Source organism: Engraulis encrasicolus, chromosome 12 (assembly GCF_034702125.1).
Source record: "Engraulis encrasicolus isolate BLACKSEA-1 chromosome 12, IST_EnEncr_1.0, whole genome shotgun sequence".
Classification (NCBI taxonomy): Eukaryota; Metazoa; Chordata; class Actinopteri; order Clupeiformes; family Engraulidae; genus Engraulis; species Engraulis encrasicolus.
This window is the reverse complement of record NC_085868.1, coordinates 2145001-2161747: the sequence shown is the minus strand read 5'-3', so window position 1 is coordinate 2161747 and position 16747 is coordinate 2145001. Positions and strand designations below refer to the sequence as shown.

Genomic DNA, 16747 nt, shown 5'->3' with positions numbered 1-16747 from the left:
TTAGGACATGGGTTGAAACATGGAGTGCTAATGGCACTGAGTTTGCGTTTCTTTAGACTTCCACTTTTCTAGGGGCTGAGATGCGGCTGTTTCACTTTAAAAGTAACGGGTTGTGTGTTCACAGGGTTTGGAAGATTCCATTTGCTCCGACCAAGGGATTCTCGAACTGCTTTTGGTCACGTTTCTGTAACACAATCGTTTTGTTAATATTTATTCAAGTCGATAATACTTTCCATAGTTCAATAAATATATAAGGTAATGCCAGAAGGACCATTTTGACCATGCAGCTCGGTTTTTGATCAGAAATGAAACCTTTACCCCCACAAAGACCGTCTATTTATAGTATCAGCTGTTGCGATATAAAGAATTGGTTACAGCAAGAGTTTTGTTGTGTAGATGAGCTGGGTCTCAGACAGCGTTGCGGCATGAAATATGATATTTTTTAATATGATATGTTGGGCCAGAATTGGACGTCTAAAGGGAAGCGCTGAGGGGAAATGGTGAGGCGAGAGGCGAGGGAACGCTGAGAAAGGCAGCTCGAGACGACGCGCATCGCACATCAGTTGGTAAGTTTTGACCATTTCCTCTCGTTTCATCAGAAACACCAGACGTTCCTTCCCAGCAACTAACATTTCGTTTTATTCTGATGAGCATTGGCGGAACAGGTCCTGTTTCACTAGAATCCCTTTCGATGCCAAAAGAGGATGGGAATTGTGTTTGATTTGCGTTTAATTGCGCACAGAGGCAGATTCGAGTGGCACTTGGAGAGACGCCCTCGCTCGTTCAACAAATGGCATGTGTAACATGATGTGATCATGTACAGTCATGTGTCCAATGCAACTGACAGCGGTCTTTCAGATCGTCTCCAGTAGTCTGAGCGCAGAAATGCTCTTTCTCTCTTCGTAAATTTCTTCTCAGGCTATTCAAATTAAACAGAAGCCTCTTCCAAGCAAAAAAGCCACAACATGGCAAGTATTATTTGGCTGCCCAGCCCTGCCCTACTGTCCTAGGGGCAGTTTGGCCGCGACTAGTCCCGTTGGGTTGACTCACTTTTTCGCAGTTGCAGACGTCTCACCACCAAAATATGCGGGCCCCTCTTTCGCTGTGGTGCGCCAAGCGGCAGACAGGGCTTTGTGAAAGTGATATTGTGGTGGGCTACGGTGTATTTTAGTTCGAAGATGAGGTCACTCATCTATCCATCTGCCTGCCTGGCTGGCTGCAGGCATGCACTTTCCTGCCTGACTGGGGCGGGAATAGACTAGTGGTCTGATGGAGGTTCGCTTTGATAATAATATAACATTATCGCTTAGGGGCCCGATTTGGTTGTGTTTCTCTGCCTCGTAGAGACGGTGGCTGTTATTTAAAGGTGCCCTAATCAGATTTGTTGTCACGCTGGCCTGTATCCTAACGAATGTTTTGTTGAATAAAGAACTGGTCGGCTGTGTCGAGCATGGAAGGTAAATAAATAGACTAATACACATTGTAGTCATTCATAAACCCAATCAGTGTAAAGGTGATTAAAAGGCAATAATCTGTTTAATCTGTACAGGCTCCTAAAGAAGTTGGATGTGAATGGGGTGTTAAGGATGCATGACAACATATAGGCTATTCAGTGGATGGCTCAGATGTGCCTTGTCACATCGAGGTGATGCAGTATTTTAGCTGTTCACACTGAATTTTTGCACCTAGTTATTTTTACCCCTGTCTCACCGTCGTGTGTGTGTGTGTGTGTGTGTGTGTGTGTGTGTGTGTGTGTGTGTGTGTGTGTGTGTGTGTGTGTGTGTGTGTGTGTGTGTGTGTGTGTGTGACCTGACCCAGCCCAAGTCCTCAGAGCCCTAGCCTGATTATCATCGACTTTCAAATCTCTTCTAGACTTGGTCTGACCAAGAGCATAACAATTAACATTTCCCAAACCGCATTTTTGACAAGCCTCCCTTGGCTTGCTGATGTTTTTTTTTTTGCTTCCTGACAAAGTGGGAGGAGTTCCCAATTTTTCAGAAACTCAGAAAGTACTTGCATTGCTCTTGACCTGACTGGTAGCGCTGAAAGTGTTGCGTCACTAGGAGGGCACGGCCTGGTTATCAGAGCCCTGCCCAGCCCAGCCCTGACCTGCCAGAGATGAAGCTGCCCCTCAACTCTGATGACCCAGGCAGCACAGGAAACCAACCCCTAAGCCTTAGAGCTCTTCCTAGTGAGAGGAGAGTGTAGGGTTTAAACTAATAGAATAGGGTAACTGGAATATAGAATGTCTTTTTATTTGTCACTGTAACAAATACAACGAAACTGAGCTGCCCATATCTGGTGAAGAAATGCATGAAATAAAAGCAACACAACAGGGTTTTCCACCTTCAACCTGAGTTGTGTTTCCAATACTTTCAGCCGTTTGTTAACTTTTGCCAAGGTGAACGACACTTGAATAGGTGAATTGGCTTTGTCATCCTTCATGGGCTGTCACAATGGCATCATGTGAGTTTGGAGGGCCAGGTCCTCACACTCACACATGGTTTGAATGCGGGACAAATTCGGTTCCCAACTTGCTGACAGGTAATAGGCGACGAGTAGTTAAACGTAAGAAAAGAAGCCGTATATCACTGTGTTGTATATTTGCATTACATATACATTGTAAACATGGACAGATATTCAAAGATCCAAAGCAATTTACAGGTATGTAGGTACAGGATATTGTTTACAACCCCTGGAGCAATCTGTGCTTAGGTGTCTTGCTCCGGGGCACTTCAACCTTGGATGAGGGTGTAGAAGGAAGACAGAATGTGATGATGTTGGGCCTGTGGCTCGTCTTCTTCTGGTTTCATTTGGCTTGCTCTCCATCGGCTGACTTGGTAAGTGGTTTTGTTTGAGTTGGACATTGTTCATTCTAATGTCATCCCTTGCTTAATTTCATCAGTGATCGTTGGATGTTGGAAGTGTTTGAATTGGTCTGAATGTGTGTGACGACCAGCAACATAAACCAGAGGATGACTCGATGTGTCTAGGGGAACCGTATCAAAATCCCAAATGTTTCAAAATCGGGAAAGTGTGCCAAAAAATACAAAAAAGTAATGAAACTTGTCACACACACACACACCTGGCCCTTCATCCCTGGGCCTCGAAATATCGGGTCCATTGCTTGGCTAGCTTGGCTGCAAGTGTGTGACTCTTGTTTTTGGGGGGAAGGGGAGAAGTGGTAGGAGAAGGGAGGAGAAGAAATGGTAAGAGGAAGAGTAGAGTGGAGTGGCTTTATTCACCAAGTCGGACATCCGGAAATTTTCATGTGAATGCCATTCTGCTATGTTGACATGGTGGAAAACGCAGAGGAGGCGCAGTTGAAAAGATTGGATATACATTCAACCTTCAACTTGTCTCTTGCTGTAAAACTAGTCGTGCCGCATTCTAAAACTCTAGTGTTTTACGGTTATTCCTAGTTTATTTACACTTTTCTAGTGAACTTGCATGGCCACAAGCACCGCCATTGTAAGGGAGGGTCAGCTAGCACAGGTTCACCTAGTAGATACGCCATTGGGACGACACTCCGACTTGGGGAATTAACCCCAGAGGGAAATTAAGGTGTCCAGCAGCAGCCTACACATAATACACTTTGTTCAAATACAACACATCACTTATACACACATCCCTGTACCAGCATATACTCAATTGCATGCACATAATACACAAAGTGAAGAAACTGGATTGGCTTTGCCAAGCCCAGAGGGAACTCAAGATGTCTAGAAGCACGCGGCACATTGATTGCTCAAATACAACATGGCATCCAAGCACATGTCCCCATACATAGATATGTTTACTTCCATACAGACGATGCACAAAGAAGAGAAGGAGGAGGAGGGAGAGAGAAAAAGAAGAGACTGGAGTAGAATGACTGTATTTAATCCCAGAGGGACATTAAGGTGTCCATTAGCATACATATAATACACATTATTCAAATACAACACATCAGTTATACATACATACATACATACATACATACATACATACATACATACATACATACATACATACATACATACATACATACATACATACATACATACATACATACATAGATACACTCAGTGTTGTACACCTAACACAAAGTGAGGAGGAGGAGGAGGAGGAGGAGGGAGACTGCTCTGCTTGCTTCTAAGCCATGCCGAAGGAAGTGAAGATCAGTTTCCTGGTATTACAGCTGCAGGCCAAGCGACTGCGATTCTGAAAAAGAAAAAAAAGAGAAAAAGGCAGAGAGGAAATGAACAGCTTCCCTCCATTGTGGCACACAGGAAGAGCCCCGCTGCCACCACCCCACGCCCAGTTTCCTATCAGCCACAGCCATTGTGCTGCAACTGGGAGACCCAGCTGAGAACGCGGACGCTGCCAGGCCCTCAGATACCCAGCCACCCCCACCCCACCCACTTAGCCTTTTGCAACCCCTACAACACACGCACACGCACACACACACACACACACACACACACACACTGTGCACAGTAGGCGCATACACACGCACACAGATGCACATGCATGCACACACACACACACACACACACACAGACACAAGCCGACACAGTCACACTCAGAGAGAGAGAGAGAGAGAGAGAGAGAGAGAGAGAGAGAGAGAGAGAGACACACACACACACACTCACACACACACCGATGCACACAATCACACATAAACTCACTCTGTGGCAGGGTGGAAGTCTGTTTGCAAAGATGTTGGCCGTTGTCCTGATGATATGGCCTACCCATCGAGTTCAGGTCATGTTAGAGTTGGGGTAGGTTTGCGCTTGGGTTTGGACTACTGCAGCCTACTGGTAGCCGTGAAGCATTTCATTGAACCCGGTTTTGAGAGTAGATTCCCATACACTGATAATGTGCCCCCAGCACACAAGCACTGGTCCAGTATCAACATTTTTTGGAAGAGCTTTCTTGATGCAACACTGATGCAGGGCTTGGAAATGCTTCATTTCAGTTTTCACCATTCCTGCAGTGTTGCCCATTGAAGAGAGTTTGCTAGTTCTAAATGTATACAGGCCAAAGATGATGTCTTGGGTTATTCAGCTACATGTAAGAAGGCTTGCACACCTTGCACCATTTTTTCAGGACTCTGATGAAAAGCTAAAGCCTCTTTTCCACTTCCGTTCTTCTGTTAGGCCTACAGGTCGACACAGCATGACTCGGCCACCACTTTTTGCCTAATGAATAGGCATGACACAGCTAAATCGTAAAGCAAAAAGTAGCGGCTGAGTATAGTGCTGTGTTGAGCTGTAGGCCCACCAGAAAAATGGCAGTGGAAAAGAGGCATAAGTTAACTGGTGGGAACGTTTGTCTCTGCACAATAAAGTTTTTCTACATAGCTGTAATGTTTGATAATGAAGTAAATATTGCTTGGCCTCCAGTCTGTAGACAGTTTGAGGAGGTATGGTATCTGTGTGAATTGAAAAATGGCGGTGCCAATTAGGGCTGCATGATTATGCAAAAAATTACAATTTAGTTTATTCTGATCAAAATTTAAATCACAATTATTAATTATGATTATTAAACAACAGAAATAACTGGATTTTGTTCAGAAAAACGATATCTAACCAAGAATGTACTGAATGAAAAAAGGCAATAGCATGATGCCGGATGGCAAATCCCTATAGGCTTACTGCCCCATGTGTGATCATGATAACGATGAGATCAAGATTTTCATCTCTTTAATCGTTGCAGACAAAATCACAATTTTTGATTAATTGTGCCACCCTAATGCCAATCCACAAGTTGCCACTTCCAGCTGCTGAACCTTATAAAACACTTGCCACTCCCCAAAAATAAAATCTGTTACCGTATAACAGGTGCTGATGAGACACATTCATATTGAAGTTGTACAAACGTACAACCCATTTACTCATGGGAAATGTGTGTAGTTTTTGTTGTTGTCACATGCTCTGTCACGCTTATAACTCCCTTCCTTGCTCTGTTGAAAGCTGTGCAAAGCAAAGCAACACTTCACCTATCACCAGTAACGATCTGCTCTTATGGTGTCAGCACTACAGTAACTCCTTGTTTATCTTTATGCTAAGCTAACTCACAAGTATTAGCTCTGAAGTTCAGGAGCAAAATACTGTAGGCCTACTGCCCTACAAAGGCAAAGTGCAGTAACTACGCCAACATCGAAACAGAGAAAAATGTAGTTTCTGCAAATTTGACATGATTGCAGTATCTCTAAAACGAGACACAGGACACATTTTTGGTTCACATTTAGTTACTGCATTTTGCCTTTGTATGACAGAATAGTATTGTTTGTGTGGGGGAGAACTATGGTAACTAGGTAGCTTATTTCTTATCTCGAGAGACTTAATCATGAGTTCTACAACCCAAAAAGGAGCTTCATAACACAAGCCACTTCTCTAGGTTACTTTCTAAACCATTCATCTGGAATCCCACTTAGTGTAGGTGAGTAAGTGTCCCTATACCCTCTATCACTGACGTCTCTTTTCTGGCTAGCTCCCTGACAATGGGAGTGCAGACTGTCATCATTTGATATGAAGACAAAAGACTGGGAGAGTTCCATTTTGATACATAGCACACCACAGGGTGCCCAACAAAGCTATATTTTCTGTCTAACCTGTGCATGAGCGCAGCCAAGCTGAGGGTGGACAAGTGTGGAGGGAAGGGTGCCATGCTCAGGATTGGATACTTCAGTCATGGAGGAAGATGGGGCGTGGAGGGTCATTATACACCTTCCCACATCCCCCGGCCCACACCCACCCACCTGGCAGTGTCACCAATTGAACCAACAGTACTATGGTATACTGCCCTACAGCAAAAAGGCAGTAATACCCGTTTTCCACTGCCGGTTTTCTGGTAGGCCTACAGCTCGACACAGTGTGACTCGGCCGCAACTTTTTGCTTTACGATTGAGCTGGGTCATGCCTAGTGGTGTGCATTGGCACTGTCCTCACGACGGCAGGTAGCGATTCGATGCGATTCGATTCAATTCTACAATGCATTGCAATGCATTACATTTCTACTGAGATTAAAGCAAATGTTTCATTAGTCATGATGAGGCAATACAAGTAGTCAGATACTGAGCAACAATTTATTGGCTGTTTTCTGTATCAGTCTTGCAGTTTTCAGTGCTTTTATTTAATTTAACATTCATTTGCTCCCGAAATATCCATGGAAGTAATTGAAGCTTAAAAAAATTGCCGCATCGATTCTAGAACTTGCCGCATTGAATTGGATTGTCCATGCCCCGCATTGCATTGCATCTCCGAATCAATTATTGTTGACACCACTAGTCATGCCTATTCGAAAAGAAAAAAGTGGCGGCCATGTCGCGCTTTGTTGAGCCGTAGGCCTACCAGAAAACAGGCAGTGGAAAAGAGGCATAACTGTATTGTTGAAAATGAGTTAATTACTATGCCTTTAATGGCATATGGTAATGTGGTAATATTAAGTAACAAAACTGGTAATGTGTTTAAGTAAGTAAACCATCACACATCAATAATCCAGCCAAAATTGCTTAGTCTGGACTAAACATTTAATTTAAAGTCATTTTGCTCAGTTTGGAGCTCTGCATAGTTACTGCCTCTTTGCTTTTTAGGGAAATATAGTAAGTAGTTGAAATAAATAAACACACAAATGAATAACTGTCATATGTGGTTGATGGAACAGAACAGAATCTGCTTGTAGGCCCATGCTTTGATGACCTCACAAAATGGTTTCTCCCTTCTCCGAGCTGCTATAACTGTCCCTCTGTTGACTGCTTGTCTGTACCCTGTAATTATGGTCCTCCTGACGAGCTGCTTACTCTGCAGTGCTAAGTAAGGTCACCACTGGTAGTGGGGGTTGCATTGTGTGGACTCTGGAGTAGCTTTTGTTTTTGTTTTCTTGTTGTTTTGTTTTCTTTTTCTGTTGGTGGTGGAGTACTCTGGCTTCCACAACCCCAGGAGGAGTCAGTGCGCTCAGCATTCTGTAAAACAGACTATCATGCAAAGGTGTAAGTTATTTATTTTACACCAGTGCAGATGCCTTTGCAAGTTAAGTTGTGCTCCTCAACGCCACGTCAAAGCACTTCTGTCACGTGACCAGGGGCCTATACTACAAAGCTGGTTCAGGATAAGTTAAGGTTAAGTTAAGAGGTAAATCATCTAATAGGAGAACCTAGAGTCCTCATTTTCTTAAGAAAAGCACTTGTATTAGATGATTTACCTCTTAAGTTATCCTGATCCCAGCTTTGTAGTATAGGCCCCAGATTCGCACAGACTCTCCACCGTCAAGTCGGCGTCTTCTCATAACGTTCTGGTATGATGCCATGTTGGCTGAAGACAGGGTCAGGAACCAGGGAGGTGGGTCTTGAGAGTGTGTGGTGGACTCTGTGTACGGGATTTTTGTTTTGTTTGTGGGGTGTCGAGGTGGTGTTGGTGGTAGTGTGCTTGTACCAATTGAGACCAAATGAGGAGACCTTGGTAAGAGCAGTAGTGGAGAATGAGAGTAGGGTGTAGTAGGTAGAGAGAGTGTGTGTGTGGTGATGAGTTTGCATTGTTTGTTTGTTTGTGTGTGTGTGTGTGTGTGTGGGGGGGGGGGGGGTAAGAGACTGGTCGAAGAGGAGCAATAGTGGAAACGAGCGGGGGGTGTAGTAGCCGGGGGCAAAGAGTGTGTGTGTTTTGTGGTGGGCTTGCATGTTAGTGTTGTTTGTGGAGTGTGGAGGTGGTGCGTTCTGCACCTGTAAGAGACCGGCCAAAAGTGGAACAGTTAGTTGGAACAGGAATGGGATGCAGGGTCACTGGCAGATTTGACTGGGTGCACGACAATGTCGTCAGAATGGGCCCTCTATCCAGTGTACAGTAATGGGAACCCAATTCTGGGCTTCTCTCTCCCTGGGACAACTGACCCCTTTGTCCGTGTGTGTGCGTGTGCGTGTGTGTGTGCGCTGCTTGTACCCATAACCCCTGTGACTCAGATCGTAGACGCTGGTGAGAGTGGGAACGTGGCGTGTGCGTGTGTGCGGCCTTCTTGTACCCATATCCCCTGAGAGTGAGACACTGGCCTGCTGGAGGAGGAGTGCAGTAGTGATGGGATTTTCGGCTCTTCTTTGAGATGCGGTTCTATTGGCTCTTCTTACTATGGAGAGCCGTCTCTTTCGGCTCCCAAACGGCTCCCTATATATATATCTACATTATTAATAAATTAAATTATTAATAAAATTTAATTTTATTTTACATTTTGTTTCATTATTGACATTGTGAAGCACTTTGGGCAGTGTATGCTGTGTAAAAGCCTTTATCAATAACACTTTTACTATGATCAGTCGTTAAATAATGACCCAAAATACCCAAATACAAAGTAAAAAGGTTTTAATACATAGGCTAGCCTACTATGTATTTCTGATCGGTGTGAGTGTGTCTGTAACACCTGCTCTGTAACCACTGGCACTTTTAGAGGATACACACAAAGAGAGGGAGGGGGAGAGAAGGACAAAACAAACAAAAAAACAAAAACGGCTCCCAAAAAATCCCTAAAACGGCTCCCATTGCGGAGCCGGTTCCTCTCGTTCACTTCAAAGAGCCGGTTCAGAGAGCCGTTTCGTTCGCGACCGACACATCACTAGAGTGCAGTAATCCAGTCGTCTAGACCATACTTCCTGTGTGTGTGTGTGTGTGTCTGTGTGAGATGTCCGTGATGTCCCATAGCCAGAGAATGAGAAGAAGCAAAGCTGTGGTCAACATCTTTCTTTCTCTTTTTTCTCTTTCTTTTGTTCTTTACTTTGCTCTCTCTCTCTCTCTGTCTGTCTCTCTCTCTCTGTCTCTCTCTCTCTCTCTGTCTGTCTCTCTCTCTCTGTCTGTCTCTCTCTGTCTGTCTCTCTCTCTCTGTCTGTCTCTCTCTCTCTCTCTCTCTCTCTCTGGGGAGTTCCTCTGTTGTTCATGACATGGCCTATTGTGTAAGCATACTGACTCCTGCAATTTGAAGCCATTTTTCTTTTTCCCCCGCTCCTTTCACCACAACTCAATTTTAGCGGTATAATTTTGTGTGTTGTGCATGCGATTGCTCGTTTATTTTCCAAGGCCTGTTGTGTTTATTTGTTGTGCTGTGTGTTTGTGTGTGCATGTGTGTTTGCTGTTGTGTGTGTGTGTGACACAGACCCTCCTACTCACACCCAAATCTCATCCAATCCATTGACAGCAGGGAGAGAGGAAGAGAGACAGACACGAGACAGATGGAGGGAGGGATGGGATGGAGAGAGCTGTGTAAAGAGGGAGAGAGAGAGAGAGATGTAGAGAGAGAGAGAGGGGTAAACGGACAGGAATGGAGAGAGTGATGTGTTGGTTGAAGAGAAGAAAAACAAATGCTGCTCTAATTGGACGCAGAGTGGGCATATGGCTCAACACATCTCACAATACCAGCTAAGTCCTTTAAAGGTGCACTGTGGAAGATTGTGGTCAGAGTGGGTATTGCAACTATGCTGCTAAATGAAACTGAGCTCCCTCTTGCCAAATTTGATCTTTTCATGAATATGTACTAAGTAATAAACTGATATTTACTAGTATGACCAAAATACAGTAATTTTTGTTTCACCTTTAAAGGGATATGCCACTATTTTGGGGCTTAATACAGTTGAAATCGTTGACTGGGGTTTATAAAGGTGGTAAAGTGTATTATTTTCATGTTAAGCGTTGTCTTGCTTTAAGGTAAATTAAAAGAGGGAATATGTCGCTAAGCTAGTGAAAGTCAATGGATCCGTGTAGCATTGTAGCATGCTAGCAATGTAGCAATGTAGCATTGTAGCATTCACTAGCTTAGCTACATTTTAACTGTATTAAGCCCCGAAATTGTGGCATACCCCTTAAAGTTTAAGATGCACTGTGTAGGATGGTGACCAGAGTGGGTATTTCAACTAAACTGCTCATTGAAACTGTGCTGCCTTCTGACATACTGTAGTTGATCTTTTTATGAATATTTACTAAATGGTAAACTAACATTTACTAGTATGACAAAAGTACATGTTTTGCAGCTAAAATATCTGTTTCTGTACATCAAAAAGGGCAAACATGGAAGATACACACCCTTGCATGTAAGAAAAGTGTAATTTTTTTTAACAGTCATAATGAATACTTAATATTCGATGGTAATGCTAAGTAGGCTATTTGTGGAAAAGATAACATTTCTGAATGGGCAGCATGAATTCTGGAAATAAACTACTAAAAATATCACACAGTGCACCCTTTAAAGATCATTTCAGCTCTTCACTCTTCCTCTTCCTACATTTCGTCCTCTGCCATATTTCTTCTCTTCTCCTCCTCTTCCTGCTCCACCTCCTTCCTCTATCCTCCTCCTCCTCCTCCTCCTAATCTCCCCTTTCCCTTCTCTCGTTGCCTCTCCTCTTCTGTATTGCTAGCTTCATGTGCCTTGCTTGCTTTTTTTTTTTTGCTTTGATGGATTTTTCTCCCCTTTTTTCTTTTCCTGGTTGAAGGAGGAGGGGAGTGGGGGTGGTAAGGGGTATGGTGTTGTCATGGAAACCAGCATAAGCAGCGGCAGCAGCAGAGTCAGACACGGTTACTCTGTTCAATCTCCATCTCTATTTTATTTTTTTCGCTCCCCGTTTTCCTTATTCTCTCTTACTGATCATCCAGTAATCCTCTCACTGATCATTCTTGTTTCTTTATTGCAATACAGATTGGTTTTCCTTTCCATCCCCCTCTCCCAACATCTCTCTCTCTCTCTCTCTCTCTCTCTCTCTCTCTCTCTCTCTCTCTCTCTCTCTCTCTCTCTCTCCATGTTGTACAGACATCCATGTTGGCTGCAGGTTAATGTTCCTGTGGTAATGATTTTGGGTTAAAGGCAGGAGCGATGTCTTTTGAAGTAAGGAAGACGATCCCTCCTTTCTTCTGTTGAATGGGGGTCTTGTATATTCTATGTACAGTGTAATTGTAACTGGTGATACTGATGTACAACAAATGAGTGGTAAATCTCCCTCTCTCTCCATGATTTCTTCTTCTGTCGTTCTGTATCTCTCCATCCCTCATCCTCCTCATCCCCTCCTCAAAGGCTCTCTCCTAGCTTTGTAGCCTTTTGCCAGCTCCCCCTTTTTCTTTTTAACTTTCGAGTGCCTCTTCTCCTCTCTAACAGTCTCTCTTCCCATCTCCCTATCCAGCTCTCTTACTCTCCTCATAGGCTCTCTCCTAGGTTGTAGTCTTCAGCTACCCCCCTTCTCTCTCTGTGTGTCTCTGTCTCTCTCTCCTTTTGTTTTTTGCATCTCTCCCTAACATGTCCTTCTCTCCATCTCTATCCCTCATACACCCACCTCTCTTCCTCTCCTCTCTAGGCTCTCTCCTAAGTTTTAGCCGTTAGCTAGCTCTCCCTGTGTTCTTTTTTGACTCTCTCTCTCGCTCTCTCTCTCTCCAGGCTCTCTCCTCGGTTGTAGCTGTTCGCTAGCGAGCTAGCCACCGCTGCCTGCCTGGCTTGCTTGGCCCCGATTGGCTGGCTGGCTTGGCTAGCTGTCTGGTTGGCATGGCTACGAGCAGCGCGGTGCCCAGCGACAACCTGCCCACGTACAAGCTGGTGGTGGTGGGGGACGGGGGCGTGGGCAAGAGTGCCCTCACCATCCAGTTCTTCCAGAAGATCTTTGTGCCCGACTACGACCCCACCATCGAGGACTCCTACCTCAAGCACACCGAGATAGATGGCCAGTGGGCTATTCTGGATGGTAAGATGGTGTGTGTGTTTGTGTGTGTTGTGTGTGATGTGTCGTTGTCCATCCACGAGTCCTACCTCAGGCATACAGAGGTCAATGGCCAGTGGGCCATTCTGAATGGTGAGTGTGGGTGTAAGATCGTGTGGATGCAAGATCGTGTGGATGCAAGATCGTGTGGATGCAAGATCGTGTGGATGTAAGATCGTGTGGTTGTAAGATCGTGTGTGTTTGCGCGTGCGTGCGTGCGCGCGTGTCATTTGTGTCTGATTTGTGTCTGACTACGACCATCGAGTACCAAGTCAAGCACACCTAGATTGACGGCCAGTAAGTCATATAGTGAGTTGCGTATGTGTGTGTGTGCGTGCCCACGTATGTGGACTTTTTTGTGTTTGTGATCGCAGTCTGCCTCTTCCTGTGCAGGTGTAGGTCTGTGTGTCTGCTCTTGCATGCGTATTTGTGGTAATTGTGTTCCGTTTTCTTTGCAAAAAAACGTGTTGGTTATCTCCGTGTGTGTGTGTGTGTGTGTGTGTGTGTGTGTGTGTGTGTGTGTGTGTGTGTGTGTGTGTGTGTGTGTGTGTGTGTGTGTGTGTGTGTGTGTGTGTGTGTGTGTGCGTGGTTTTTCTACAGAGTTAAAGCAACTGGGTAGGGCTCCGCCATTATCTTTCTGTGAATCATATCCGACATCGCTTAAGTGTCAGGCGAGATGGGGAGCATGTTTTGAATAGTCTGAAAAGAAAGGGCCGGGTGCACACACACACACACACACACACACTCAGGAACGGTGTGCCCTTCTGTGTCCACATGAGGGTGAGTCACCCGTGCTCCAAAACACTCTACAGGAAGTGTTTGTCTATGTGTGTGTCTGTGTGTGTGTGTATGTCTGTGTGCTGCATGTGCTAGTGTGTGCTACGATAAGGGGGTAAAGAAAAGAAGTGATATGTGGATATCAGAAAAAGGGTGATGTGCGGGTATCCTATGAGGTCCTAACTTGGCAAATTGGGTTTTCTTGACTGTTAATGATGGAACCAAAAGTGCCTCACAGCATAACGCTAGGAATTACAGAGTGTGTGTGTGTGAGTTTGTGTGTGAGTGTCTGAGTGAGTGTGTGTGTGTCTGTGTGTGTGTCTGTGTGTGTCTGTGTGTGTGTGTGTGTGTGTGTGTGTGTGTGTGTGTGTGTGTGTGTGTGTGTGTGTGTGTTATTGTGTGTGTTATTGTGTGTGTTATTGTGTGTGTTATTGTGTGTGTGTGTGTCTGTGTGTGTGTCTGTGTGTGTCCGTGCAAAAGAGGGAAGCAATGTGGATACACACTGATAAAGAAAAAGAGAGACATGTTGAGGTAATGTACTTCTAGACGGAAGCTAAGCACACTCTGTTGCTCTTGCGTACTACGCACGCACGCACGCACGCACGCACGCACGCACGCAGGCACGCACGCACGCACGCAGGCACGCACGCACGCACGTTGTTGTGCTTTTGGCAGGCTTGCAGAGTGGGAACACAAAGCACTTGTCTTTCCTCCTCACACACACACACACACACACACACACACACACACACACACACACACACACACACACAACCCTACCATTATACGGAAGCTCCTGAGCTTTACCTCTCAGGCTGTGCTCCCCAGTGAGTTGGTGTGGTGTGCAGCGCTGTACAGTACACTACACTACAGTACATCACGCCGCTCCCATTAAGGCTGAGGGATGTGCCACTAATGGAGAGGGCAGAGAAGGCTACAGAGGAGCAAGGAGCCAGAGGAAAGCTACTGCACTCTGTACTACTACTCTCTTTTCTCACGCATGTGTTTTCATGAACACACACACACACACACACACACACACACACACACACACACACACACACACACACACACACACACACACACACACACACACACACACACATTTTCTCATGCACATGTACAGTAGATAAATTATATTCAAGATTATCCATATTCAACTTCTGTTCATATGAGAGACAGTGGAGAGATTTAAATGGCCTCAACCTTCCCCAATCTCCCAGAAACACTGACACCTGCGCGTGCGCACACACACACACACACACACACACACACACACACACACACACACACACACACACACACACACACACACACACACACACGCATACACCTATACAGTAGCCTTGGATATTAGCATGCACATAGAGGAGCAGAATTGAGTAGGCCTGCCTTTTATTAAAGGTGGGGTTGCAGGTATGACATCACGTTGGGGGAACTCCCCCAGGATTCTAAGGTTCTACATAGACTCCTATGAGCCTTTGGAACCCCCAACATGATGGCATAATAGTGCATTTTGTTAAAATGGTTAACCTGCAACCCCACCTAAAAAATTAAAGTGTCTAGCAGCATGCATGAAAACACAAAACATGATACACCTCACATACCTTCAGTCATTAGACACACACATACACACACACACCCATATACATACAGACCAGAGTGGGCCATGTCAGACTGTGCCATCAGGTGTGCCATAGCGAAGTGGTACAGAGCTTGGAGCATCCACTTAGTCCAAAAATGCACAAATCACCAAAGATTACATTACATTGCACTTAGCCGACACTGTTATATCCAAAACGACTGGCTGTTAATGACAGGGTATTGGTTACATTCCCTGCAGCCATGTGGGCCATGTGTCACTCCAGCTACTGAGGGGGAGGGAAGGGTGGGACTCGAACCTGCAACCCTCTGATTTCAAAACAATCACCCTGAACATTAGGCCACGGCTGCCTCACGGTGATTCATAAATCACTGTCCAATTGCAGGGTCCAGAGAATAGATGCCTGGGCGCACATGGGCATTTGTGCACAGATCAGATGAGGCTGTTGTGTACACGCACACACCAGCACTCAGTTCAGGTGCACACAGGTTATTGAAGTGGTTTTGTCCATACACACACAGTCTTCTATTTTGGGCTGTGTGTAACACCCATTCGTCGTGCCATGTTACACGCGACAAGGTCAGGCTGTGGAGGTGGTGTGTTTTGTGAGAAATGAAGCAGCAAGAGTTCGGAACGAACAGGAGAGCTTTAGAAAAGGTGCCATGTTGGGATGTGACCAATCGGAAGCGAGGAGCGCCTGAGGAGGATCAGAGACTGGTAGCACTGGCCAAAAGCGCTGTGTGCGTGTGCGTGTGTGTGTGCGTGTGTACACTAGGGGTGTTAATCACACCATTCATGGTGTTACAATTCGATATTGGGTTTTTTTTTTAGGCCAACGATTCGATTATTTTCGGTACACAAAAATGCTCCACGTTTCGATTCAAATCAATGGTTCATTTTCTTACCTTACAGGTTTGTTTTTTGTGTGAAATGTTAAATGAATCAACAAAAGCTGAAATATCTGCATGCATTTCATTGGAGGGGCATCTTTATTATGGTCAGTGTTAAAATGAAATGCCTCACAAAATGACGATTACCGGTAATCAATTTTCTTGTGGAGGAATCGATTCATTGAATGGTGGGCTGTAGGATCGATGCAACGATTCAAAGCGATTATTATGTACACCCCTAGTGTACACAACTACCATTGTGGGGGCCAGATGTCCCCACTAAGATAGTACAATTCTGGCCCCATATGTCTAGCAGTTTTTTCTTGGTAGTTTTGTTGTTACTGGGTAAATGTGAAAAACATTTCCTCACTCAAGGGTTCAGGTTGGGGATTGTTTTGGTGTGGGCACAGTTTAGCTAGCACAAAGGTGTGTGTGTGTGTGTGTGTGTGTGTGTGTGTGTGTGTGTGTGTGTGTGTGTGTGTGTGTGTGTGTGTGCAGGGTGTGATTTGTAGGGGGGATGAAGGGGATTGTCCCCTCTTCTGGTTATGATATCACCACTTTTTCTACATGATTTTAAATCACAATTTAATGTACATCCATTAATATTGCTCGAAATCTGAAACATATCCCCCCACACCCCCCCCCCCCCCCACCCCCACCCCTCCTCTGGTTTTCTGACAAATCGCACTGTGTGTGTGTGTGTGCTCGTTGGCTGTTGAGTTGGACACGGCGCGGCAGGAGTTCAGTGCAATACTTGAGCAGTACAGACCATACAAATGATAC

The 16747-nt window shown here is 45.0% G+C and overlaps 1 protein-coding gene across 1 annotated transcript in view; it reads left to right on the top strand.

Moving 5' to 3' along the window:
- The first annotated feature begins 400 nt into the window (after positions 1-400).
- The window catches only part of mrasb (muscle RAS oncogene homolog b), a 22501-nt gene continuing 6154 nt past the window's right edge, over positions 401-16747 (top strand). The window contains exons 1-2 of the mRNA XM_063211476.1: positions 401-566; positions 12379-12679. Coding sequence (XP_063067546.1) covers positions 12484-12679 — 196 coding nt within the window. The 5' untranslated portion in view covers positions 401-566; positions 12379-12483. The remainder of the gene's footprint in view (positions 567-12378; positions 12680-16747) is intronic.